At 38.6% G+C, this 26,673-nt stretch overlaps 1 protein-coding gene across 1 annotated transcript; it reads left to right on the forward strand.

The window, feature by feature from the left end:
• Window positions 1–42: 42 nt before the first annotated feature.
• On the forward strand, window positions 43–25,264 carry HEXD (hexosaminidase D). Its single transcript, XM_060764558.2, has 13 exons — window positions 43–184; window positions 2,568–2,696; window positions 4,852–4,961; window positions 13,681–13,768; window positions 14,653–14,817; window positions 17,248–17,431; window positions 18,572–18,643; window positions 20,224–20,419; window positions 20,888–20,970; window positions 22,110–22,188; window positions 23,470–23,571; window positions 24,278–24,367; window positions 24,728–25,264. The coding sequence occupies exons 2-13, from the start codon at window positions 2,616–2,618 to the stop codon at window positions 24,894–24,896; spliced, it is 1,419 nt and encodes a 472-aa protein (XP_060620541.2). The 5' UTR covers window positions 43–184; window positions 2,568–2,615; the 3' UTR covers window positions 24,897–25,264.
• Window positions 25,265–26,673: the final 1,409 nt, after the last annotated feature.

Consider the following 26,673-nt stretch of genomic DNA (forward strand, 5'->3'; position numbering starts at 1 on the left):
GCGGGGGCGGCGGCCAATCAAGTTGCGCCGAGCTGATTCCGGAGAGGGCAGGCGCGCTGAATCGAGCTCAGATTGGGAATGGAGGCGCGCTGAGGAGCAGAGCTGGGAGAGGCCAGCGGCGGGGAAAGAGCGGAGGGCCTGCCCTGGAAGCCCGCGCGGAGCCAAACCGCATTCGTGCTACAAGGTAGGAGGGTGATGCACCCTTGGGGAAGGCAGCTGGCTCTTTTGCAAGAGCCTGGATGTACACCTACGCCTAGCATTGATGCAGTTGGACCCCACCGTCGCGCAATGCTATAGCATCCTGGGAGTTGTAGTTTCACAAGGCCGTTGCCTTTCCTGGGTGCTTATGCCCTTTAGAATGAACCCAGTTTACGCCACTTTCACTGCCGTGCCTCTTTTTGTGAAACCCTGGGAGTTGTAGTTTCGCAAGGTCTTTATATATTTACTAGCCGTCCCCTGCCACGCGTTGCTGTGGCCCATATGGGGGTTCTGGGTGGAAGGTTAGGCCCAATTCTATCGTTGGTGGGGTTCAGAATGCTCTGATTGTAGGTGAACTACAAATCCCCGCAACTACAACTCCCAAATGTTAAGATTCTATTTTCTTCAAACTCCACCAGTGTTCACATTTAGACTTATTGAGTATTCGTGTAGAGTTTGGTCCAGATCCATCATTGTTTGAGTCCACAGTGGTCTCTGGAAGTAGGTGAACTACAACTCCAAAACCAAAGGACACTGCCCACCAAACCCTTCCAGTATTTTCAGTTGGTCATGGGAGAACTGTGTGCCAAGTTTGGTTCAATTCCATCGTTGGTGGGGTTCAGAATGCTCTTTGATTGTAGGTGAATTATAAATCCCAGCAACTACAACTCCCAAACGACAAAATCAATTTTTTGAGTGAAGGACATACATTGGGTTCTTGGGTTTCTTGTGTTCAAATTTGATGTCAATTCATCCCGTGGTTTTTGAGTTCTGTTAATCCCACAAACGAACATTACATTTTTATTTATATAGATTTATTTATTTACGACATTTATATGCCACCCTTCTCACCCCAAAGGGGACTCAGAGCAGCTTACAAGATACACACACAATATATATATTAAATTATTAGCATAGTCCAATATCAGTATTATATATTACTATATTGTACTATACTATTATATTGTAATATTATTAGCAATATTACATATAATATAAAATATATAATTATAATACTGTATTATTATTGTTAATATATTGTATTACATTATAATATTATAAATATTATATGTATATACAATATATTATATAATATTATTGGTAAAGCACAGGAGACAAGATGGAACTGTCTTCAACTGTAGCCCTTGCTCTTTTCACTCTGGCCTTCTCTGCCAAAGAGCCTCCCAAACTACAGCTCCCAGGATCCCATAGAATTGAGCCATGATGTTTAAAGGGGTGTAAACTGCATTAATATTACAATAGTCAAACTTTGGCCCTCCAGGACTTCAGTTCCCCCCATTCCTAACAGCCGGTAGTGGTTCTCAACTGTGTGTCCCCAGGTGTTTTGGCCTACAACTCCCAAAAATCCCAGCCAGTTTACCAGCTGTTAGGATTTCTGGGAGTTGAAGGCAAAAACATCTGGGGACCCACAGGTTGAGAACCACTGCATAGGCTGTTAGGATTTGTGGGAGTTGAAGTCCAAAACACCTGGAGGGCCAACGTTTGTCCAGGCCTGGTGTAGGTGCACCCAACCCAGCCACTTCAACTCAGCCAAATTATTTACTATTTAAACTATTTACCAGGCACAGAACTGAATTGAACAGTTTCAGATTACATTTATATACCACCCTTCTCAGTGTCAATGGGGCCCAACTCTTATGCTATGGGAAAGGCTTTTTCTCTTTTCTCCATTCCTCACGAGAAACAAAATGAATTGGCTTTACTAATGGAAAAAAATCCTCTCAAAGTACTCTCATATGAAATGCTTGGAATGCAAATTGTCTAAATTTTGGAGTATTTGCATATACACGATGAGGCTTCTTGGAGATGTACCCATGTCTAAACATGGAATGCATTTGTTTCATATATGTAGACTGAAGACACATGCATTATTTTTCTATAATTTTGTTCACGAAACCATGTAAACATTGAACCATCCAAAACCAAAGGTGTCACTACCTCAGCCACCCATGTGGACTGTGTTGGAGCATTTTGGATTTTAGATTTCCAGAAACCTGTACTTACATATTTGCAGATAATAAGATCTTTTGGTGGGGTTTTTATTTTGATTCTGCTGCATTATTGGCTTGTATGTTTGGGCACATACCATTTATTTATGTGTTGGTTGCACTTTACAGCATTGGATATTTGCCCCTGTGTGCTGTTAACCGCCCTGAGACCCCATTGAGGAGATGGGGTGGGTTGCAAATAAAGTTGTTGTTGTTGTTATTATTATTGTTGTTATTATTATCACCATCATCATTGAACAACAAGCTTAATGTTTATAGAAATTTTCCGCATTAAAAAACCTACTGTTTAATGATGTGGGAAAGCCCCTTTTATTCCCAATCTTTACTGCTTCTTTCCAGATAACGGCACGGCACGTGGGTTTGCTGCTCCCAGGTACACTGCAGGGAATGGCTTCTTCTCCCTTTGAATTGCGCCTGGTGCACTTGGACCTCAAAGGAGCGCCACCAAAGGTCTCATACCTGGCAGAGGTAAGTCATTGTTTGTCTGTGTGATCAGAAAGTTCATGTTGACTTGGTTTAGCTTCACAGCCTGTGACAAGTTCTGTTGTTTTTACTGATTTGTATCAAGTGTATTTTGCACCTAAGGCGGGATCTTCACTGCCGTATAATGCAACTTGGAACTGCATTACAGGCAGTACCCGAGATAAAAACATCCAACTTGCAAATGACTCCTAGTTAAGAATTGGGGTGAGAGAAATCTACCCCTAGGAAGGGAAATTCACTCTTGTAAGGTCATCATGGGGAAAAGGTATTTCCACTGAAGATTTATCACCAATCTTTTTCACAACAAGCCACATTTTTCAAAATCCATGTATTACAGGGACAGAAAGTGAGCTGAAATCTTCTGAACAGGGGCACAGAAAGCAAAACAAAGACCTCGGGCATGTTTCCCCTTCCCTATGCTTGTGCACGGATTTGGAGTAGTTGGCTCCCTTTGGCCAATCCGGCTTGTTAGGCTTGGCTGGATGGCCGAAATGGCAAGGGACCAGCTTCCATGTTTTCCCATCCATAACAGGACCACATGGCAGCTGATCAAGGCTCCTCTTCCCCTATGCAGCATCAGTGTTTCATTCAGTGTATTTTTTGGCTTGGCTTCTGGCTTGGCCTCTCTCTTGAATCTTTTTTATTTTCCTTTATTTTCTTGATTCATTTTACTTAGTGGGACTGACTGGGAGTTGGGAACGTGTGGGATGGGCGGGTGGGGTGCATGCGTGCATTTGGGGGCTTAGGAGAGTCACTCTTTTAGCTTCTTTTTCTCCTCCCCTCCTCTCCTTCAGAAAATACTTCTAAAAGATAATAATATTTATTAATAAACAAAAAGAAAAGCCTAATTCTCAGAAAACTACTACTACCTAGTGACCTCTTCTCTAAAGTAGAAAGTTGAAACAGATTTAAGGAAGCATTAAATCTGAAGTAGAAATATTACATTGTTCTATATGCTGTCTTCTAATTTCCAAAAATCCATAGCAGCCACACTTGTCAAGATAGTAACTATTTACATAAATCAGGGATTTATTTGGACTGGACAACACAATGAGACCATGTATTTCTAAAGCAGTGTCGCACGTTCTTGTGCCAACCTTATGAGCTGCTTGTGCATCTGTGGAGAATTGATTATGTGCAGATGCAGTCCTCTTGATTTGTTGCCCATAACTTCTCTGTAAAAGTAAATTCTTCTGCCCATAAATTGTATACCCAAAAGAGCTATTCTGTGTTCTTCAGCGATTTTGATGGTATTCCAGAGCACAGTGCATATAAGGACATTTTCTCATTCTTTTGCTGTAAGAGGAATTTATGTTTCCACAGAACAGAACTGCAGAGGAAATTCTCAAAGCTAGTGGTAATTTTTCTATCACACTTGTTTCTATTCATATTTTAGTATGTATTACACTGGAATTTAGTTTACACATTCATCAGTATTTATAAATGTCAGGAGAATTGAAGGTTTCCTTAGATATTCTGTCTGGTTTTCTAGCTCATGTTTATTACATTTGTACCTCTCTTTCCATAAAAGTGTCAGATAGCCTTAGGTTTTATGTTGCATGCTGTATTTCTTTCTGCTGTGAGAACTTGCACAACTTGCAAAATAGGAAAAAAATAAAGAAAAAATGTGATAGCATATACAACTGAAAGTCAAACAAGCACTATAAATCATTTACAGTACTGCATGTAACTGCAGATTTCTCTCTGCCTCTACCTAGCTTTCTAGAATAATATATGAGGAGTAAGATATTCCAGATGCTATAGGCTACATTTCAGAGGAAAAAACCTGGGAAAACAACCTCTGATTATCCCTTACCTAAGAAAACCCGGTAAATTCCATGAGGTTGGCATGTCAATAAATAGCTTGAAGGCACATACACACACATATGCATGAAGATTTAAACCAAGAGGCATGTAAGATTCCTAGATAGGAGGTTTCACAAAGAGGATTAATTCCATGGACATTCTAGTTTGCAAGTAAAGCAAAACAATGTAACCTGGTGCAAGCTTATATTCTTATATCTAGGGTCGGAAAGGCTGTATCTGGATAGGCCTATTGTAAGGTGTATTAATGTCCACAAAAGCAGATGTTGCTATTCTACACTGGCCTGAGATGTCAGATATTTTCTGCAACCCACAGGTCTTCCCATTGTTTCATGCCCTGGGTGCAAATGGAATTCTCTTGGAATATGAAGATATGTTTCCTTATGATGGCGAACTGAAGCCACTCTGTGCAAATGATGCATACAGGTAAATCACCTTATAAGCTCGTCTGTTTGCATTAGTCTAACCTTCTCAGATATGCACCCATCTTGAATTTACCTCTAGTTGCGTTATCACATTATTTAAAGCAGAGTTACCAATGCAGATCGTGTGCAGGCATACATAGCTGCCTAAAAGGTGGAGTGCATTTCCTACTATGAAGCAAGCTCTTTACATAGGAATATCTGGCCTTGATCCCAGTGCTGATTCTCCTTTTTATCTTTTGTGTATCCTGATCGTCACTACTCCATGCTTTAGCCCCGCACTTGGCATATATATCTACCATACCCAGCTTTGTTCTTTTTCTGAGTACAAGACAGTAAAAGGTTAATTACACTGGGTTGATTCATCCATAGTAGATGGTGTGTGATTTTATGTTTATGTCCAAAGCCATGGAAGCAGTTGTAAACAAAGAGGCCAGAGAAGGGAACTAAGAACAAAAAGAGAAATGGGCAAAGTAGGAACTGAAGTGGCAGAAGGAAGGTGCATGGCAGGGGAACAATGTTGAGACTGGCAAAACAGATCTGAAGATTGGGCCAATCAGGAAACATGTGCTTAAATCCTCTTTCAATTCTAATTAAAGTAGTATGATAGTTGCAATGCCAGATTGGTCTCACAGCAGAGTTCCTATTCCTGCTTAGCTATAAAAACATACTGAATGCCTTGGTTAAGCCACACTTTTTCATCCTGAGAAGGCGGCCATGGGAAACCTCTTTGACTAAAATCCTATGATAGGGTCAGAATCAATATGAAGGCACATTGCAATACAACAAATTTGATCCATTAAATCTATTCGATTTATCTACATATTGATTCACAATTTAAGAATTATTGAAACTGACCAACAAAATGCTAGCACTCACATACAGACAAAATTTAGACTCTTTTCCAAGAGGATCACAGTCATACTAGTGGTAGTCTGTGCCCTTTGATATATGTTTGCACTTTGATATGTATTTACAATTACATACATAACTGAATAACTTTTTAGTTATTGTTTGGTAGAGTAGATAAGATAACAAGCAAATGAGAGGGGGGGACTTCCGGTTGGTGGCCGCATGATGGTGGACGTGTTCTGAAGCTCTCCGGTAAGAAGAGTCAGAACAACCAGGTTTTCGCAGGTCAGGGGAACAATCAACCCCTCCCCTGTTGATGGTCGGAGGTCGCAGGGGCTATACTCTCAAAGGTCGCCGGCCGACGGCGTCTAAGAGGCTCCCCCCTCAAGGGGGTGCCCAAAGACGCCCGGCAACGGACACAGAGAGAGAGTGGACGCAATTCCTTGGTTAGAGGCTACTGCCTCAGACTTCCTCCATCGGCCACCAGCACATTGAAAAGAAGAAGAACTTCCAACAAGAATATCAAAAGATAAAAAGCGACAGCTCCTCTGAGGGATTACAACCGACACCAACTTAAGAGCACTGAAAGCAACACCTTCTGACAGGCTGACGGGAAGCGACAGAAAGGAAAACAAAAAAAAGGATACCCCATATCATACTACATTCTGTAAACTAAACGAGGTAAGAGAGAAAAGAGAGAGAAGCAGAGAAAAGAGGAGAAGGACAAAAAGGGCAAAAGGAGCAAAAAGGAAAGGGGGAAAGGGGGGTAAAGAAACGAAAGACCAAAAGGAAAGAGAAGCGCCACAGCTGGGTAGAGCGAGTACGCTCCCTCCCGGGGTAGGGACAGCAAAACCTGCAGAACCTCCATACCCAAAAGCCGGCCCTTAAAGGGGTCGACTGATGGGAAACTGGAGGTAATAGGTACAGCGGGCTGTTGGCGACTGGCCTGAAAATATATATCGGGGGAAAAAAAAACCCAACTCCCTTATTCTGCTCACTTTGCCTGCTCTGCCTACAAGACGCTACAAGATGCCTCCATACGGCAAAGGAAAAATACCAAACACCCACTGACCTTGAATACGCCAGTGGAGGAGTGAAGGCATTGCCTGGGACTCGTCAGACTCTATCTTCTTTTTCGTCCTTGAGAAGGCCGCACGAGATCCGAGGGAGGACGAGGAGGACAGACTAGCCCTCCCCCCGCCTCTCCACTGCCCTTTCCGGAAAACAAAGCGTGGGTGAGCCGCGTGACGAGGAAACGCGAGACAACGCGAGACAACGCGAGAGTTCCGGAGCAGCCGGAATCCCGCGAGACCGGGCAAGCTCGCGCGAGACAACGCGAGAGTTCCGGAGCAGCCGGAGTCCCGCGAGACCGGATAAGCTAGCCCTAAAGACGCGCGAGAAGGGGCGAGAAGAAAACGGAGACTTTAAAAGGAAAGTAAGAAAAGAAAGAAGAGAAACAGGGAAAGTAGGAAATACAGGAAGAAGGCAGCTCCGTGATACTGAGAAAACGAAGGTGGACAAAAGTAAGGGAAAACAAGTAGCAAAGACATAAGGAGGAGAAAGAAGGAAAGAAGGAGTAAAGAAGTAAAGGAATCACAAACAGTGGACCAAGAGAGATAGAAACAGAGGTACATAGCATACAGTGCACAAAGAGAACTGAAGGAAGACAGACAGAAGGGAAAAGAAGGTAAGAGGTTCCAACTACATAAGATATATAACCCAAGTACTACAAAGTTAAACCAAATCAAGGTATATAAAGGTTAAAAATACAATTGATAAATAATAATAACAAATATATAATAATAACAATAATAAAAACAAAGGCATAGAAATATATATATATATACAAAATACACTTGGGACAGACTTGATAATTTCTGGCTATGACCGTGAGGTCACCGGTTTGAATATCTCTCCTCAGGCTACTATAAATATAGAACAACAATAAAAATATTAAATTAACTTAAAAAAAAAAAATAGATAATTCCAACATAGTGACATATACTGGAAGAGACTGACAAATATCAAAACAAGAGTAAACTGAGAAAATCGAAATAAAAATGGCGACTCAAAGTACTAAAGGGAAAAATACACAACCAAATAAAGGATCAACAAGAAGGGACTCACTATGCAAACAAGATACACAAAACGATGCACAGACAAAAAAGGACGCTCCAACAGAAGAATCAGTACTGGCTAATATTCTAGCTGAGATTAAGAAGATGTCAGAGAAACAAGATACGCAACACAAAGAGCTACAAAAAGAGATTCAATGCATGAAAAAGGAGTTGAAGGAAGAAATGAGCAAGCTGAAAGAAGACGTTGATAAGGTGAAAGAGGAAAACCAAAAAATAATCAAAATTCAAGGGAAAGCAGAAACCAAAATGAACAAATTGGAAATACTCACTCAGAAAATACAACAACAAACAGAGAAATTAGAGTATAGAGAAGCAGAATATCAATTAAGAATACGAAATCTCCAAGAAGTAGAAAACCAAAATGTAAAGCAAAACATGATTGTACTCTTAGCAGAATTGCTAGATGTGAGCACGGAAATAATCGGACAGGACGTTGATAGGGCGTATAGAGTGCCCACAGGATACGCGAGGAAGCATAAGACCCCCGAAGATGTGGTGATAAGTTTTTGCAGAAAGAGTACGAGGGATGAAATTTTAAAAGAAAATGTGAAAAAATCAATATTCTTCAAAGATCAAAAAGTAATAATTATGAAGGAAATACCACAACAAATTTTGGCAAAAAGAAGAAAATTCTACTTCCTCACAAAAGAATTATCGAGGAAAAGAATAAAATTTAGATGGGATAAAACAGACGGACTAACGGTCACCCTGAACGAAAAAAGATATTGGCTTAATTCAGAAGAAAGCGCCAAGACCTTCTACAATGAACATATTAGAGAAAAAACAAGAGAGCCAACACAAAGAAAATTCCATGAAAAAATGAAAAAGGGGAACACAGATGGTAACAGCAGAGAGACAAAGACGACAGAGGAAACGGAGGAAGAGGAAGATGAAAGAGGAAAAGGGGCATACAAATGGCCAAGAGATACACAAGAAGAGGAAGACGATAGGGAACTTAAGAGACTAAGAGAGTTTTCTCCTGAAAACTACCAATTAGTCGTCCCGCAGGACATGCTACAGTGGGAGATGCCTGAAAACACCCATGAATAGAAACAAAGTAAAATTATATTCAAATAACATCAATGGACTAAACTCTCCTAGCAAGAGAAAGAAACTTTTCAGCTTCTTGAAACAAAAGAATTATGATCTGATAATGCTCCAAGAGACACACATTGCCGACAGACACACCAAGCACCTGACGCAAGATAAACTAGGAAAGATCTTCCAAGCAACATACAGTAAGAAAAAGAGAGGCGTGGCAACTTATGCCAAAGAATGGCTAAATCCCAAACAAATGTTCAAAGATACACAGGGAAGATATTTAGGCATATTAATCGAAATAAAAAACCAAAAGATCCTATTGTGTAATATTTATTGCCCTAACGGACCAAAAACAAAATTCATAAAGGAGCTAGTAAATGAAATAAGCAAAGTGGAATATAACGAATTAATCATAGTAGGGGATTTCAACGGGGTGGTGGATAGTACTCTAGACAAATTGCAAAATAAAGGAAAGATAACAAAAGGCAAAAGCAAAACGGGATCACTTCCCAAAAATTTTCTATCACAATTGGAAACACTACAACTGATGGATGTTTGGAGACACCATAAAGGGGTAACGAAAGATTACACCTACTACTCCGGGAGACATGACTCGTGGACCAGGATTGACATGGCCTGGGCCACAAAATCACTAAATCTAAAAATAACAAAGATAGAGATAATCCCAAGGGTCTTTTCAGACCACTGTGCTATAGAATTGGAGGTGAAAGGAAATGATAGCGTATACCGGTGGAAATTAAACGAAAATCTATTGAAAAAGGAGAAGGATATAGAAAAGAACAAAAAACTGCTGGTAGAATATCTAGACTTTAACAAAGGGGATGAAACATCAAAAATAACTCAATGGGAAACAATGAAAGTAGTCATGAGAGGATACTTGATACAGCAAGAGGCTATTAAAAGGAAAATGAAAAAGAAAGAATTTGAAGAATTAATGGAGAAATTAAATAAAAATGAAAATTTATTAAAGCAAAAACCAAAAGATAAGGAATTAGTACATATTTCCAAATTACTTAAAAAACAAATAGAAATGTTGCAAATAGAAACCATAGAGAAGCAAATGAAATTTATTAAAGTGAATTATTTCCAAAATGCCAACAAGATTGGAAAATGGTTGGCTAACAAAATTAAGAAACGCAAACACAAACAGACAATCACAAAAATAAGAACACAAGGGAAAGAATACACGAAAGGACAGGATATAGCAGACCAATTCCTTCACTTCTATAAGGACTTATATAAAAAAACAAATACCCCATTAGAGGACATCTCCAGTTTCCTCAGTAAGTTAAAATTACCCAAATTAACCGAGTCACAAAGAGAAATATTGAATGGCACAATCACCCCATGCGAAATAGATAGAGCAATCCACAAGTTGAAACCAAATAAATCCCCGGGCCCAGACGGGTATACTGCCATTTTTTATAAGGTATTTAAAAATGAATTAGGTCAACTCTTGAAAGATATACTAAATAACATACTAGAAAATAAAAAAGTTCCAAAATCTTGGGAAAAAACAAATATAGTCTTGATACATAAAGAAGGAACAGACCAAACAGAAGTAAAAAATTATAGGCCTATATCATTGTTGAACACCGATTATAAAATATTTGCGATAATTTTGGCAGAACAATTAAAAAAAATTCTAAAAAATTGGATTTCCAAAGATCAGGTAGGTTTCCTCCCAAACAGACAAATTAAGGATAATATAAGAATAATCATTGATACTCTAGAGTACTATGAAAAACAACGAAAAACAAATAGCACTAATATTCATCGATGCTGAAAAAGCATTTGATAGAATCAATTGGAACTATCTAAAATTATTAATTGACGAATTGGACATGGGATATCATTTCAAAAATGCAGTACAGGCTATTTATACTAATCAAGAAGCAACCCTTATAATAAATGGTGAAGAGTCAAAGAAAAGCATTAAGATTACACAAGGTACCCGCCAAGGATGCCCCCTATCTCCCCTATTGTTTATTTTAGTAATGGAAACACTGATTAGGACCATAAATGAAGATCAAGCACTAAAAGGAATCAAAATTGGTAAGTACCATTTTAAACTGAGAGTCTACGCAGACGACGTGGTCTGTATAGCAGAAGATCCAATAAACAATATCAGAAAATGGATAAAGAAGATAGAAGAATTTGGCAACATGGCGGGATTTAAATTAAATAAGCAGAAAACAAAATTATTGGTTAAAAATATGGACCAAAAAGCCAAAACAACGCTCCAAGAAACCTCAGGGATAAAAATAGAAAATAAAGTGAGATATTTAGGAATAAACATTACAAAAAGTAACATAAATCTAGTTAAAAATAACTATGAAATATTATGGGAGAAAATAAAAAAGGACATGAATAAGTGGAAATATCAGAACATATCATTATTAGGACGAATTGCCATAATTAAAATGAATATACTGCCTAAACTCTTATTTTTCTTTCAAACATTACCCGTTCTAAGAAACGACTATCTTTTTAAGAAATGGAATAAAGATGTGATTAAATGTATATGGAAGGATCGCAAGCCAAGAATCAGCATAAAAATCTTAACGGATGCAAAAAAAAGGGGGGGGCCTTGGACTACCGGACTTCAAGGCCTATTATGAGGCATGTAATTTGGCAGCAATAAAAGAATGGGCCACCCTTGAAAATAGACCATTACTAGCATTAGAAGGATTTGAGCTCAGGGCAGGTTGGCACGGGTACCTTTGGTACAACAAAAGAAAAGTAGAAAAAGCCTTTAGCAACCATTATATAAGAGCCGCCTTAATAAGGACGTGGGAAAAATATAGAGCTAGATTATATTCCAAAACTCCACTGTGGATTTCCCCCATAGAGGCGAAGCACAAAAGGGAATTGGAAGAACAGAATTGGCTAACTTATCAAGAGTTATTAAAAAAGAACGAAGAGGAGAAAGTAGGAAACTTAATATTAAAATCCTTAGATGAGATAAAACAACTAAACAATAAAATCACTTGGTTAAATTATCACCAAATCCATCAGGAATTTAAGGAAGATAAAAAACTAGGTTTTAGCCAGGAACAAGGAATATGGGAGCTTATCATGAAAAAGAAAAGGAAATTAATAAAAATTATCTATGACCAACTACTCACATGGGCCACAGAGGAAGAACAGATTAAAAACTGTCAGGTGAAATGGGCAAGAGATTTAGGACACAATATACTAATAAAACAATGGGAAGAGGTTTGGACAACCAAAATAAAATATACAGAAGCGAGCGACCTAAAGGAAAATTGGTTTAAGATGTTTTTTCCGGTGGTACTATACGCCAGAAAATATCGCAAAATTTAATAAAACTGGATCAAATCTATGTTGGAAATGTGGGAAAGAAAAGGGAACTTTTTTCCACCAATGGTGGTCTTGTAAATTGGTTAAAAAGTATTGGAAAGAAATACATAAAGCAATGCAAAAAATTATAAAAACCAGCTTTACCCAAATGCCAGAAACCTACTTATTAGGAATCACAAATATAAAATTAGACAAAAATCAAGAAAAGATAATATTCCTACTTAGCACAGCTGCAAGGATACTCCTGGCTAAGTTCTGGAAGACAAAAGAAATCCCAAGCATGGAAGAGTGGTATATCAAAGTCTTGGAAATTATTCAAATGGATAACCTCTCACAAAGACTAAGAAGAACAAATAAATACACAGACTGGACAGGCTTTAAAGAATTTATTAAGACTAAGGCGGTTCCTCTTCAAATTGATCTGTCAAGCATCTAAAGAAGGAAAGCCAAAACCTAGGTCGGCTGGAAGACTCCGCAACAATAAGAAGAGAAAACCCTCAGAAGACTGACGGGAAGCTACTTCCCCCCCCCTCCCCACCCCCATCCTCCCCCACCCACCAATCCTTTAATTCTACCCTTTTTGTGCACCTATCCCACACTCATTTTGCCCCCCCCCCCATTTTTTCCCCTACCCCATTCCCCTCTTTCCACATACTATCATACCATACCCTTACCCTTACCCTTATACCCTTGGATGTATATAGACATAAACTTCAATAAAAACTATTTAAAAAAAAAACAAAAAACAAGCAAATGAGAGGCATGGCTCAGAAGAAATCCAAAAACTATGGAAAAGAACATGAGCCCATTAAGATGCCAGTGTATCTGGTCTTGTTCTTCATCGCACTAAGCACTCCCTAAAGCCAGCATAGCTTTCTAAGCCTCCAGCAGAAAACCGCCCACCTTAAATTTTTATTTTTTATTTTAGCAATTTCATTAATAATAATTAACAAAATATCAAGGGGGAGAACTGCATATTTTTGATACTTTGCCTCAGCCACAGAGTAGTATGATGAAAAGAAAAGATTAAAAAGAAAATCTCTTGAGGGCACAGTTGTAAACTGTTTTCTAATGCCAGTGAGACTTTAATCCGATGCCTATGTCTATATGCTTATGATCTTAGAACCAGAGCATTAACATATGCATAATTTTGTCCATTTGTTCTGATAACTGTATAGATTTAGCCCTGACTGTGATAATCAATGTGGGCTCAGAAGATACTGTCTGATAAGAGACTAGTTCAGTTGATACTAGTGTGTAATTTCGACAAAAAGGGTGTGTTTAAAATTCTGATCCCAAGTTCTTGTAATTAAACATACCACTAATATCGCTGTTTTCCTTTTCCAGTACATCAGAGATTAAAGAAATTCTAAAGCTGGCAAACTTCCATGAGTTAGAGGTTATCCCTCTCATACAAACATTTGGACACATGGAGGTATGTGATGTTTCCTTACTTGAGATTTATTTTTTTCCTACACTGTGTTCACAGACATCATTGATATTTCTTTCTGTATGTAAAAACGTGGTTTCGCCATATACTTTATTACACAAAAGCAATACATTTTGATCCTCACAATAATTCAAATTTCTACTCACAGAAATGGCAAAAACAATGGTTGAGGAAGTGGTAAAAGTTTATAAAAATATACAGCTATCATAATAAATAACAAAGTTTTCATGGGTATCATGGCCACCTACTGGAAAGTTGCTTTGGTATTTCTGCTGACAAAACAAGGGTACATTTTGTTTGCCCCCACAGCATCTAATATCAGCATACTTTTGTGAACTTCTTTTTAAAAAACCTTCTTTAAATGATGCATTTGTTTACTTTTCCTGTCTTCAATGTTTCGATTTTCTATTGCAGTATTCAGAATTTCCCTGCATGTGTATTTCTATGTTTGTTTAGGAATCGTGTAAGTCTTGTCCAAAATTAATTTTTACAAGATCTACCACATTGGTTTGGAAATTCTTGAATCTGTAATCTTTAAATAATTTGGAATTGAGCTTTACTGTCATGGTTTGGGAGTTTTGATACCTGTAATTCAAAAGTAACTTTTCCTAGCTTTGCCATGTCAGTTTGGAGATTCTAGAAGCTGCAATCCAAAGACATCTTGTACAATTGCTTTTGCTATGTTTTTACTTTTGGAGCTGATTCCTACTGAAGCAATTATAAGTCTTATCAAAAATAAGCTGGAAAAAAATTCAACTACTGAAAAAGTCAACAGTTTTTACATTTGATCGCTGGATTCTGTCTTCACAGCCTTGCAGATTCTTTTTGTTACCGTGTATACATGGATTTACTTCTTGCTTTTTCTGCAGTTTGTTCTGAAGCACAAAGAATTTTGTCACCTGCGGGAAGTAGCAATGTTCCCCAACACTGTGAATCCACACAAAGAGGAATCCCTGAGACTGGTTTGCACCATGATAGACCAGGTGGTAGCCCTGCATGGTGAGCTTCGATGGCTTCACATTGGCTGTGATGAGGTACGATGTGAGATCTGGGGATGACATTGCTACCACAAGAACGGGGAGGCAGCACTGTTTAAGAACTGTTATGTCCAGCAACTGCTACACTGTGACTATCTTCTTAAGGCAGTGGTGGGCAAAGAGTAAAAAATATTTATGCTCCCAGATGCTCTTTAGGGGGTGGGAAAGACCATTTTCCAAGGACCTCAAGGGTCAAAAACAGATAATTTGCTTCCAAATGTTCTCTAGAAGTGCAGTTCCAGCATATTCTATGTTCCTACTCGAAACAGTTTTAGTCTGGGAGCTGACCTTTAAAAAAAACAACAAGTCACTTCTCCTAAACAGGCCCTGGAATCCACCCAAACCTTGGTGAAAATGCCCCCTAGATTACAAAACTGTGAGGGGGTGGAACCAGGGGCAGAGAGATGTGTAGCCCTCTCTCTTGGGTGGCTAATGCAGACCTTAGCTTGTTGTTTCAAGTTTTATTGTCTTCCTTGACCCTTCCTTGATCTTACTGAGAGGTTCAATTCTGCAATTACAAGATAAGCAGAATTGTGATAGAAGCTGAAAATACAAATTTCAACCTGTAATTTAAAAATATACCACTCAATATGATATGGTATTAAACCAACAATATGTTGGTATTAAACTCTACCCTTTTGTTATGTGACTGATTTTGTGCTAGTGTGATTAAACTATGGTGTTTCTTCCATGTATGCAATGCGTTTGTAGCAGGGAAGAAAACATGTGAACTTCTGTAAATCTCTCAGTTTTGGTTTTCTTGAATCGTTTAACAAAAATAACTTGCTGGCGAGAAACAAGTGAATCCTTAGATATATGATCAGATGTTTGTCAATCTATCCTTCCTGACTTTATGAAGCAATGACATTAGGGCTTTTGTCACATTATACCTAACACGTGTACAAACTGCCTATGCCTGTTCCTCCCAAACTTATTCTTCGTTATATGATTCGTATAGTTGCATTTGTTTACCAAAAAAAATGCTGTGCAGGTTCAGACCTTCCTAGCCTTCTGTCATCCACCCCTGCCCCCCAAGATCCAGTGACAATTATTTTTTTAAAAAAATATTGTATTTTTATGATTGTGACAGTTATAGGCATTTGCGTTTCATTTGGAAAAATAGAAAAATAAAAAAGGAATGCACTGAACCCCCCCCCCCCCCAAAAACACCCCAAAACAACTCATTGATGGAAAGAAGTGTGCACTCAAAATCTCACAGTAGATAGCCGCATTCATTCTTTCATGTATACAGATCTGTCACCCTGGTCCTTATGTAGAGAAACAGCCCCAAAGCATGATGTTGCCACCCCCATGCTTCACAGTAGGTATGGTGTTCTTTGGGTGCAACTCAGCATTCTTTCTCCTCCAAACACGACGTTTGTGTTTCTGCTACTTTGGTTTCATCTGCCCATATGACATTCTCCCAGTACTCCTCTGGATCATCCAAATGCTCTCTAACAAACTTCAGTCGGCTCCGGACATGTACTGGCTTAAGCAGGGGGACACGTCTGGCACTGTAGGATCTGAGTCCCTGGCGGCGCTGTGTTACTGATGGTAGCCTTTGTAATGTTGGTCCCAGCTCTCTGCAGGTTATTCACTAGGTTCCCCTGTGTGGTTCTGGGATTTTTGCTCACCACTCTTGTGATCATTTTGACCCCATGGGGTGAGATCTTGTGTGGAGCTCCAGATTGAGGGGTATTATCAGTGGTCTTGTATCTCTTCCATTTCATAATTACTGCTCCCACAGTTTATTTCTTCACACCAAGCTGCTTGTCTATTGCAGAATCAGTCTTCCCAGTCTGATGCAGGGCAACAATTTTGTTTCTGGTCCTTCAGCAGCTCTTTGGCCTTCACCATAGTGGAGTTTGGAGTGTAACTGCTTGAGGTTGTGGACAGGTGTCTTTTATACTGAGAACAAGTTCAAATAGGTGCAATTACTACAGGTAATGAGTGGAGAACAGAGGAGCCTCTTACATAAGAAGTTACAGGTCTGTGAGACCCAGAAATCTTGCTTGTTTATAGGTGACCACATACTTATTTTCCACCATAATTTGCAAATAAATTTGATAAAAATCAGACAATGTGATTTTCTGGATGTGTTTTCTCATGTTGTCTTTCATAGTTGAGGTCTACCTATGATGTCAATTACATACCTCTCTCATCTTTTTAAGTGAGAGAACTTGTACAATTGGTATATGTCTAAATATCCCCCCCCCCCCCCGTATTCTCTGGAGAGCATATTTGTTACTAAGAAATGCTTGTTTTCACTTGCATCTGTCTTCCGTATTGTAATGTGTGCCCCAGCCCATGGTCTACACAAACCAAGAACAGGTAGATCCTTCTTTGTTTCCTTGCAGTTCCACAGTGAGTAACACATGATAAAACAAACTGAAACTAACTTAAACTTGTGGTGATTGTCATCTCTAGGTGTACTACCTTGGTGAAGGGAAAGACTCCAAGAAGTGGCTGAAGCAAGGGGAAAATACAATTGAAAAGCTGTGCCTGGCCCACATGAAAGCAGTGGCCAGCCATGTGATCTCAGCCCATCCCACAGTAAAACCAATTGTGTGGGATGACATGCTGAGGGGAATGAATGAAGAAACACTGAAGGGTAGGTTGCCAAAGGAATGGGATTCTGGCAGCAGCTTTATAACACTGGAATTCATTGCTGTCAGAACAGAAGCATTGTAAATGGAGGTAGCTTCAGAAATCTGTAAATGAAAGATAGATTTGTTTATCTATTTTATTCATTTCTGCCTCACCTTTAATGTATGTTTTTAATTTATTGATTTATACCAGACATGGGCAAACTTCGACCCTCCAGGTGTTTTGGACTTCAACTCCCACAATTCCTAAACACCTAAATTTGCCCATGTCTGATTTATACCCATGCTTTTCCCCAGAATGAGATTCAAGGTGGCTTACAATAATTCTAAATAAAAATGGAGCTAAAATGTAAAATTTGTAAAAGTTGAATAGACTTTAAATAGCATTATTGAAACATGATTTAAACAGTTAGAAAATGTTAAAATATATAAAATATAGCTTTAATAAAAAATTAAATGCAACACTCAATTTGATGCACATAACTCTATAATAAAAATGAAGGGCCCGTGTGAATAAAAACATATTCAACTGTCAGCAGAAACAGAGCCTCCAGCAGAAGGGTTTCCCAGTCTCAGAATAGGCATGGATGTTACACAAAATGCTACAAAAAATTCTGTGACTAGTAGTTCTCAAAAAACATGTTACTTTAGTGTCCTGAGCCTTATGTCCAACTACAACTTTATTATGTTCTGAGCAGATTCAGCACATCACTGAACAGAATTAAGAAGTTAAAAACTACAGGTGAAAATAGTTTGAAAACTACCAAGCCAATTCATGATACTAGAACCTCTAGAACATGGCTCTATAGCCCGAAAAAACCCCCAAGAACCTAGTGATTCCAGCCATGAAAGCCTTCGACAATACAAATTCATGATACTATTTGAACAAATGTGTGCATCTATGTTCATGAAATGTGAATAAATAGCATTTAAATGCTGTGCTGAATCTCAGAGGAAGTAAAGCGGAGATTTAGTACTACATCTTCCACTTCCAACCTTGGGCTCTTCTTTATTTTTTCCAGAAGGCATGTTGTTTTTGACATTTTTTCCTGAACATTTGTATATTCCATGAAGAAATCCAATTGATGCCTATTTGAGAACAGATAACAACAAATATTTATAATCACATTTCTGCTTCCTTCCAGATTCTGGCTTAGCACAACTTACGGAACTGATGATCTGGGACTACTCTCCAGATCTTGAAGTGGACATTAAAGGTTTGTACTGTTGGGTGTGTAAAATAGAGAAAAATTCATTGTAGAAATCATGATTATCAAACTGGCACCACATAGGGCTGTGGGGGACAAAATGGAGCAAACCTAGCTAATCCTTCCTGAGGACCTTTGAAGGAGGACAGAATACACATATGATAAATATATCATTTGTATTGGCCTTCTTCACAAGCTATTTTCAGTGTTATATGACTAGATTAGTGCAAGACAATTTGTGGTCCTCTGGAGCAGTGGTTCTCAAACTTTTTCAGCTGCGGAGCCCTTTTTGAGGCAAACGTTTCTTATGGAGCCCCAAGGAATGTTTATATATTATATTATATATAAAGTACATATATCAGGCATGGGTCAACTTTTTAACACATTGTGTTTCAAAATTTGACAGATGGGCTAGATGGATGGTGACTGTTTGTAAATGAATTGGAAAAAAAATGAACAAATTCCTATGCACACTGCATATATCTTGTTTGTAGTTCTAAGAAAGAAAGGAAGAAAGAAAGCAGGCAAGCAAAGGAAAGAAAGATGAATATAATGTTTAAAATGAAGAACAATTTTAACCGACATAAACTTAACAACATCTCAGTGGAAGACCTCAGGGACCATCCAGTCCAACCCCCTTCTGCCAGGCCTTTCTAGTAATAGTAATAGTAATAGTAATAGTAATAGGAGCAACCCTGAGTGGTGGGAGGGAAATACGGTTTTGGAAGCAAGGAAGGCAAAGGGGGAAAAGCTTTTGGCGGCGAGGGAAGCAGGGAGGAGCAGGAAGAAGGAGGGAAAGCTGGCAGGGGGGGGGGGAGGGAACCACAGAGCCCCAAGGGCCCACTGGAGCACACGTTGAGAACCACTGCACTATATAACTGCTTCTTAAACTGTGGGTCACAACACCAAATGGGGTCCCCTTAGCTCAGCGTTGGGTTCTCAAAAAAGTTTTGGCAACAGTGAAAAAAAATTGAATGCCACCCATTCACACAAATCTGTAGTGTTTGCAGTGGACTCTGCAGAAATCGCTTCATGCCACAAAAATGAAAATCAACCTGTTTGGCAAGACTTGCAGAAGCTGATTCATTATCAGTAAAAGTGTTGTTTTATATCTATTTCATACACCCATGTACCTGGACTCACATAAAAATTTATTTGGCAAAAAGGGGATCGCAAGTGGAAAAAGTTTAAGAAGCTCTTCTCTAGAAAATGATTGGATTGTAACATTTATCACTCTGACTGTTGACATATAGACTGGAGCTAAACGGAGTTGGAGTTCAGTGAGTTTGGGAGGCCATGGGCTCCCCTTCCTGGCTTAGTAATGGAGTCAGATTGGAAAGCTTGAAGCTTGGATCCTTCATCTGTCTCCCTCACCTTTGGTGTTGGGAGTAGAAAACATGTCTATTTACTGAGATCGCCCACATATCTGCTGCTCTGGGTTCTTAGGAAAAAGACAAGAAATGTGAGAAATAGCCTATTAATCGACAAAGTGATTAGTAAAAGAATTAGTTTCTTCCCTTCTGAACATTTGCTGGAGGTATTTTGACCATTATTCTTAACTGGTTGTTCTCATCTTTCTTGCATTCCAGTAAATCTTATAGAAAAATATCTGAAGAGTGACTTTCCAAAGCTCTGGTTTGCAAGCGCTTTTAAAGGAGCCACTGGTGTGAACCAATGCTTAACAATGATTGGACCCCACCTTAAAAACCACCAGCAGTGGCTGAAAGTGGCTGCGAGCATCCCTGTGGGCGCCATCCAAGGAATCACACTGACTGGCTGGCAAAGGTAACAAAATCTTCCCTTGGAGCTCGAGAGATTTTTGGCATTATGAATATGCTGAACAGTGTTGTGCTTCTCATCTTAGGAAAGATCTGAAGGCCAAAATTGTTCAGGTTCAGTTAAAACAGTGTGCATGTTTCTGGCCCATCACTGTATCTGCTTCCACGTCCTGATACTCCCTACCAAGAATGGCTAGGCTGGTTTCATTTCTGTTGTCTTTCCGTTAGCAGGCAAGGGCATTTTTATTTGGACAGACTTTTGGCATTGCAGCCAATATGCTTTGGAAAGGGTTCTTACCTTGAAGGAGTTCTAGTTATTGATATGTTTTTAAAACAATTTATGGTGTTTCTAAATGCATGTATACACTTTACATTTCAGTATTGTTAGCCCTCTTGAGCTCATTTTAAAACGTAGGGCGTGCATTTAACGCCTGTGTTATCTGCTATTTAACAGCACTGCGTTTTTTTTCTTCAGGTATGACCACTTGTCTGTTCTGTGTGAACTTCTGCCTGCAGGAATCCCATCCCTAGCTGTATGTCTCCAGACACTGAAGAATGGTATAACTCTCTTCTCAGTCAAATCTAAGCTGGATGTGGGTGTTTAGTAGCAGAATTTGCACATTCTTTCAAATTATCAATTCTGTTTGAATTTCTTCATCCTCTGTCAGGACATGCATTTTTCTATGCAACCGAATCTGATAGGTAGCCACATTCCCTTGATTCAATCATTTATGAAACTAAGGATAACAACATGGGAAATTGAAGTTATGACCCTTGAGCAGATATTGTCTGCAATGAAACGTGACAGGGTCACATCTGAGACTGTATATTGTTTGATTGCCTCTCCCATCATTCCTCATTACTTGCTGTGAGTGCTATCATTGTATCTGATGCAGAGCTTCAAAATATTAAGTTTTGAAGAATAATAATATATTTGAAGTTTTGAAGAATAATGATATATTTGAAGTTTTGAAGAATAATAATATATCAAAAGCAACGTAGCAGATGGAAACAAAGCTACTCTATTAGAAAAATAAGTTTCTAATGACTTTTTAAAGTTGCCTTTAAAGATTGCTTTAGAGGTATATTACAATTTTTTCTCAATTCTGAAGAATTTATAATGCAAAATACCGGTATTAAAATCATGTTAGATTTTTCTATATTGTAATTGAGAATACAGTTATAAGGTATATGAACAAAACCACAAACCAAGTTAAAAACTTGGCAGTATACTGAATTTCCTATGACCAGAAGCATAAATACAAATTAATTTTAAATGATGGATAAGAATACATTATTTTTTAAAACTGCTTTCCAAGTTCTAATTTGCTGGACTACAAGTTCTCTCATCCTTACCATATAAAATGGAAATATTGTTATAATCCTTGTTCGGTTATTTGAGCTCAATTCCAGATAGCTAAATTTCTATATATCTGGCTTGATGAAGCCATAAGTGGGAAAAATGTAAACTGTAAGTAATTACAGGCATATCTCAGTTAACAAAAAAATGGGTTCCTGGGCATTATTTCTTTAACAGAAAATTTTGTGCCAGGTGGAAAAATAGTATGGAAGGAATGTGAATAGGTTTCTATACTACAGAAGAAAAGAACACATCAACAAGTATTGATTTTGTTTCTCAAGTGTTTTAATAATGAGATATAATTTTTTTAAAGATATAATTGCTTTTGTTTCCAAAGATAGCTATTCAGAAAAGGTAAAAGAAGATGTTGAAAAACTCCTGGGGATCTCCAGTTTGGAAATAGACACTTTCATGAGGTAAAAGCTCCACGCTCTGGTTTGCAATGGCTTTTTTGTAAATGAATCTATGACTAAAAGAAGCATGCTTTAGGAAGGAGCCAAAGTATAGAAAGAGAATTGATTCTCTGTTGGCCAGTTGCAGTGTCAGAAGTTAAAGTCAAACAGTGATCAAATAAAGCTTGAATTTGAAAGTTATTCATTTAAAATAACTACTGATTTTGACATCTTTTTGGCATAAAAGATAAAGGCAGAGATTCTCGATTAGTATTTGCTTGGAAACCTTTGGTGTCATGAGAGGTCACTAGGTGTTTCTTAATAAATCATGACTGAGAAAAAAATAAGCATATTTTTGAACTGTGAATATATAATTTTCCATATTTATACCCCGCCTTTCTCAACCCCTGTAGGGAACTCATGGCGGCTTACAGCGATTTGATGCCTTGCAAACATGCATAGTAAAATAAATATATACATTAAAAAGAATCATTAAAAACATACCAAACCTAAAACCACTTATTTAAAATCAGATTATCCAAAATCATATAATGTTTTTGCTGGGGATTTTTGATGACAGTGACTCTGGGAGGTATCTCATTCATAATGTTGTCATCACAATGAATCAAGAGCAAATGACAGAAATAACAGCTAACATGATCACTGGCTATTATTATAATTGTACTGCCTCCTCAATTAGCTTTTCCAAGCTCTCATTCTTTTCTAGTACTTTACATACAGGGAGTCCCTGAGTTGCAAACATCCGACTTACAAATGACTCATAAGAATGGAGCTAAGACAACAGGGAGTTAGAGAAATCTTCCCCTAAGAAGGGAACTTCTCTCCTGAAAGTGTTATCATGGAGAAAAAGTGTCTCCACTGAAGCTTTCCCGCCAATCCTTGTTTCCACAAGTAGCCATTTTTTTCAAAATCCATTTGGCTAGAGTTACACTGGAAAAATGTACCTGTTCCCACTTACATACAAATTCAACTTAAGAAAATTCAACTTTACTGACATTGTTATTGTTTACTGATATTGTTATTGTCTGAATCTGGCATTAATTTATTGCCATAGTTTGTAAGGCACCCTGAGCCCCTCTTCGGGGGTGAGAAGGGTGGGCTATAAGTACAGTCAGTAAGTAAATAAATAAAAATCCCACAAAACCTATCTTGTTCATTTGCTTTCTGGCATTTTTGTTCAGACCTAAAGAGCAGGGTCAGAAATTTTAATGCATAATACAAGAAAGCAAATTCATAATATCAGAATTTATTCAGAATACTCACAAGTATTTTACTTTTGAACAGTGACATCTCAGGGACTTTCCCCGGAAGTGAAATTCTCTCACTTGTGACCCAAATTGCATTCTACCTCAAATCCTCAGTGGATGAACTTTTGGAAAACAACAGGTAAGACACCGAGAAAAGATGGTACTCTAGTACTGTTGGTCTAGAAGCTTTTTGGTTGTTTTTTTTTTTTTTGTTGTGTCAGGAGCGACCTGAGAAACTGCAAGTCGCTCCTGTTGTGAGAGAATTGGCCGTCTGCAAGGACGTTGCCCAGGGGACACCCAGATGATTTGATGTTTTTATCATCCTTGTGGGAGGCTTCTCTCATGTCCCCGCATGAGGAGCTGGAGCTGATAGAGCTCATCCGCCTCTCCCCGGATTCGAACCTGTGACCTGTCGATCTTCATTCCTGCCGGCACAGAGCTTTAACCCACTGCGGTCTAGAAGTGAACACCTATGTAAATTATTGCCTTTTGAGAGTGTATTAACAAACCCAAAATTAACACCCATGTTTTGATCTCATCCAGCCACTGAAGTTGCAGTCCTATTCACACTTTTTTGGAGTAAGCTCCACTCAACTCAGAAGAGCTTATTTCAGAGTAAAAAAAAAAAGAGATAGGATTGCACTTCAGTATAATTTATTTTCCCACCATACATTATGGGGTGGGACTCATTTTTAAACCATCAGAGTACCATCAGAGTACTGTGTAGTTAAATGTTAGCATGGAGTAACTACTCCATCCTGAGTAAATGCCTTGTCAATTTGAAAGCTATGTAATGTTTCTAATATATGATACTTAGGTTTCATTTACATTCATATGTGCTGTAGGTATGTCACAGGCTGGTTTAGTCCTTACCACAGAAAGAGAAAGAAGATCCATCCTATAATGATTCATCATTTTCAGCCAGATGCATTAAGGTAATTTGGGGTCCCTGATCTCTTGTCAATATTTTCTCCACAGAGTTTTCTTCAGTAGATATTCACAAATCTTTTTATGGACTCTCCAGACTAAAAATCCCAAAAGTTTTCAATGAACTTTCCAACCTGCTGTTGAAGGGCATCCTTTTTCCAGAAGGAGTGGCACATTAATTCACTTGGGGTGGGAACCTACACATTCTTGCATAATTTGAGAAAGTTGACCTAATAAAGCAAAAACTACTATAGTCGTCTCGAGTCCCCAGAGGGGAGATGGGACGGGATAAAAATAAAGTTATTAAAATTATTATTATTTAGCTCATATGGCAAATATATTAACTTCTAATCACTATTTTTGCTCAGGCTTCTGACCAAATGGACTGCTGTGACACAAGAGCTCTGTACAGCCATGGAAAAGGTCTTCTATGCATCTGCAATTGAAGAATGGATGGAGGAGAACGTCCAGCCCAGCCTGCAAAAACTTCAGGCCACAGTAGATGACCTGGATAAAGCAATAGAAGCACTTTCATAGCTTTCTTATGGTTCTATGGCCCAAAGTGGTATAGCCCACATCAGGGAGCTCAGTAGACCTTGGTACAAGTGAGAGAGTTCTGCTGATGTCAGATCTGCTGTTCAAAGGATCAAAACTGAAAGCATTCAGCAGCTTGAAATTCAGATGGCCTTTCAGGGAAATAAAATACAGGTATTTCCCCTTCCTTGGAGGGAGAAAAAAAGACACCCAGCCCATTGCATTGCATGTGGCTGAGTAGGGTCCACTGGAGAAATGAAAGCAGACATAAAGCTGTCCAGGCTGTTCTTAAGGCTCTCAATTAAAAATTTGTGCAGCATCTTATGCCACAGACACTTTATGCTTTTAAATAAACCTAATATTTTGCACAATTTGGTTATTCGTATGGTACAAATATTTCCTGTGGGAACAGTAGGTAGATGTGTTTCTCCCTTAAAGCCAGAACCATTGTGGCCCCATGAGAATGGATGGTGGATGATGCAGGAATAGAAAATGTGAAGTGCTACATCAAGTAGGGCACACCATTTGCTACCACAAAATATAGAGATGGCTGCCAAACAGGAGGATACTAGTTAAATTATAAAATACAAGGCCACCCATGACTACTACTAGTCACGACGACTGAATTGGCTTTGTAGAGTAGAAACAACTGTGAGGCTGCTGTTGTATTCATGTCTTGCTTTTGGCCTTCCACAGACATCTGGAATCATGGAAATTGTAATCAATGCCATGGGATCATGAGAGTTTTACTTTTATAAGGTCTTTACCTTCTCTGCCAAAGAGAGCTGATGCATTGCCAAATTACAAATTTCAAGATTCAGTAGGAAAGCATAGCAATTAAAATTGTGTCAGGCTGCATTAATTCTACAATGTGGATGCACCATGGGAAGACACTGTGAGAAAAGATAGTGGTTGACTAGATTGGCTTTTGATCTACTCCAGCAGATTCTAGATACACTGACTTTACATTAACTGGCAAGATCACTTGTGATTAAAAGTTCACCTTTTTAATATACCTAGATATATATGAGAACCAAAATGTTCTTTAAAGGAAACTGATTTCTCTCAACTAACTCATCAGCTAAAACGATGATTCTCTAGAGCAGTGTTTCTCAAACTCTGCTCCTCCAGCTGTTTTGAACTTCAGCTCTCACAATTCTTAACAGCTGGTAAACTGGATGGGATTTTTGGGAGTTGTAGGCCAAAACACCCGGGGACCCACAGGTTGAGAACCACTGACCTAGATGAACAGCAGTGGAGGAAGGCCATTAGCCCTGTGAATACCGTGTTCATACTGCTAACATGAACCCATCACAGAGTTTTCTTGGCAATATTTGTTTGGGAGGAGTTGCCATTGCCTTTGCCTGAAAGAGTGTGACATGTCCATGGCGGAGCTAGGATTTGAACTCTGGTATCCCTGACTCCTATTCCAACATCCAAACTACTACATCATGCTCAAGTCTTTACCCAGTGTAAAGGAATAGGAATACTACTGCAGTCTGAAGCAGGCACCTTCTCACCAGAGTTAGAAGAGAAAAAATAATACATGCACTTTTTCATTGCTGTGGATCACCTCATTCTTAATCCTTCACAACAGATAGTTTTTCACTTTGTCATACACTTTAACTTGAACATGAATTCAAATCTTCAACTACATTCAAGAGAAACAATCCCAGCCAATGCAACCAAAGTTATATAAATTGCACTTTAAGTCCTCCCAGACATAAAGCTCCGTTGAAAAGTATTGCTTATTCCTGATGAATGATGTATAGACTGGAGT

This window comes from Anolis sagrei, chromosome 2 (assembly GCF_037176765.1).
Source record: "Anolis sagrei isolate rAnoSag1 chromosome 2, rAnoSag1.mat, whole genome shotgun sequence".
In the NCBI taxonomy this organism is placed as follows: Eukaryota; Metazoa; Chordata; class Lepidosauria; order Squamata; family Dactyloidae; genus Anolis; species Anolis sagrei.

What these genes read in the sequence shown, in the direction of transcription:
- HEXD (XM_060764558.2), top strand. Translation starts at nt 2,616, where the DNA reads ATGGCTTCTTCTCCCTTTGAATTGCGCCTGGTGCACTTGGACCTCAAA. An exon ending in GAATGAAGAAACACTGAAGG is followed by an intron (nt 17,432 to 18,571) that starts GTAGGTTGCCAA and finishes GCTTCCTTCCAG; the next exon opens with ATTCTGGCTTAGCACAACTT. An exon ending in GAACTTTTGGAAAACAACAG is followed by an intron (nt 23,572 to 24,277) that starts GTAAGACACCGA and finishes TATGTGCTGTAG; the next exon opens with GTATGTCACAGGCTGGTTTA.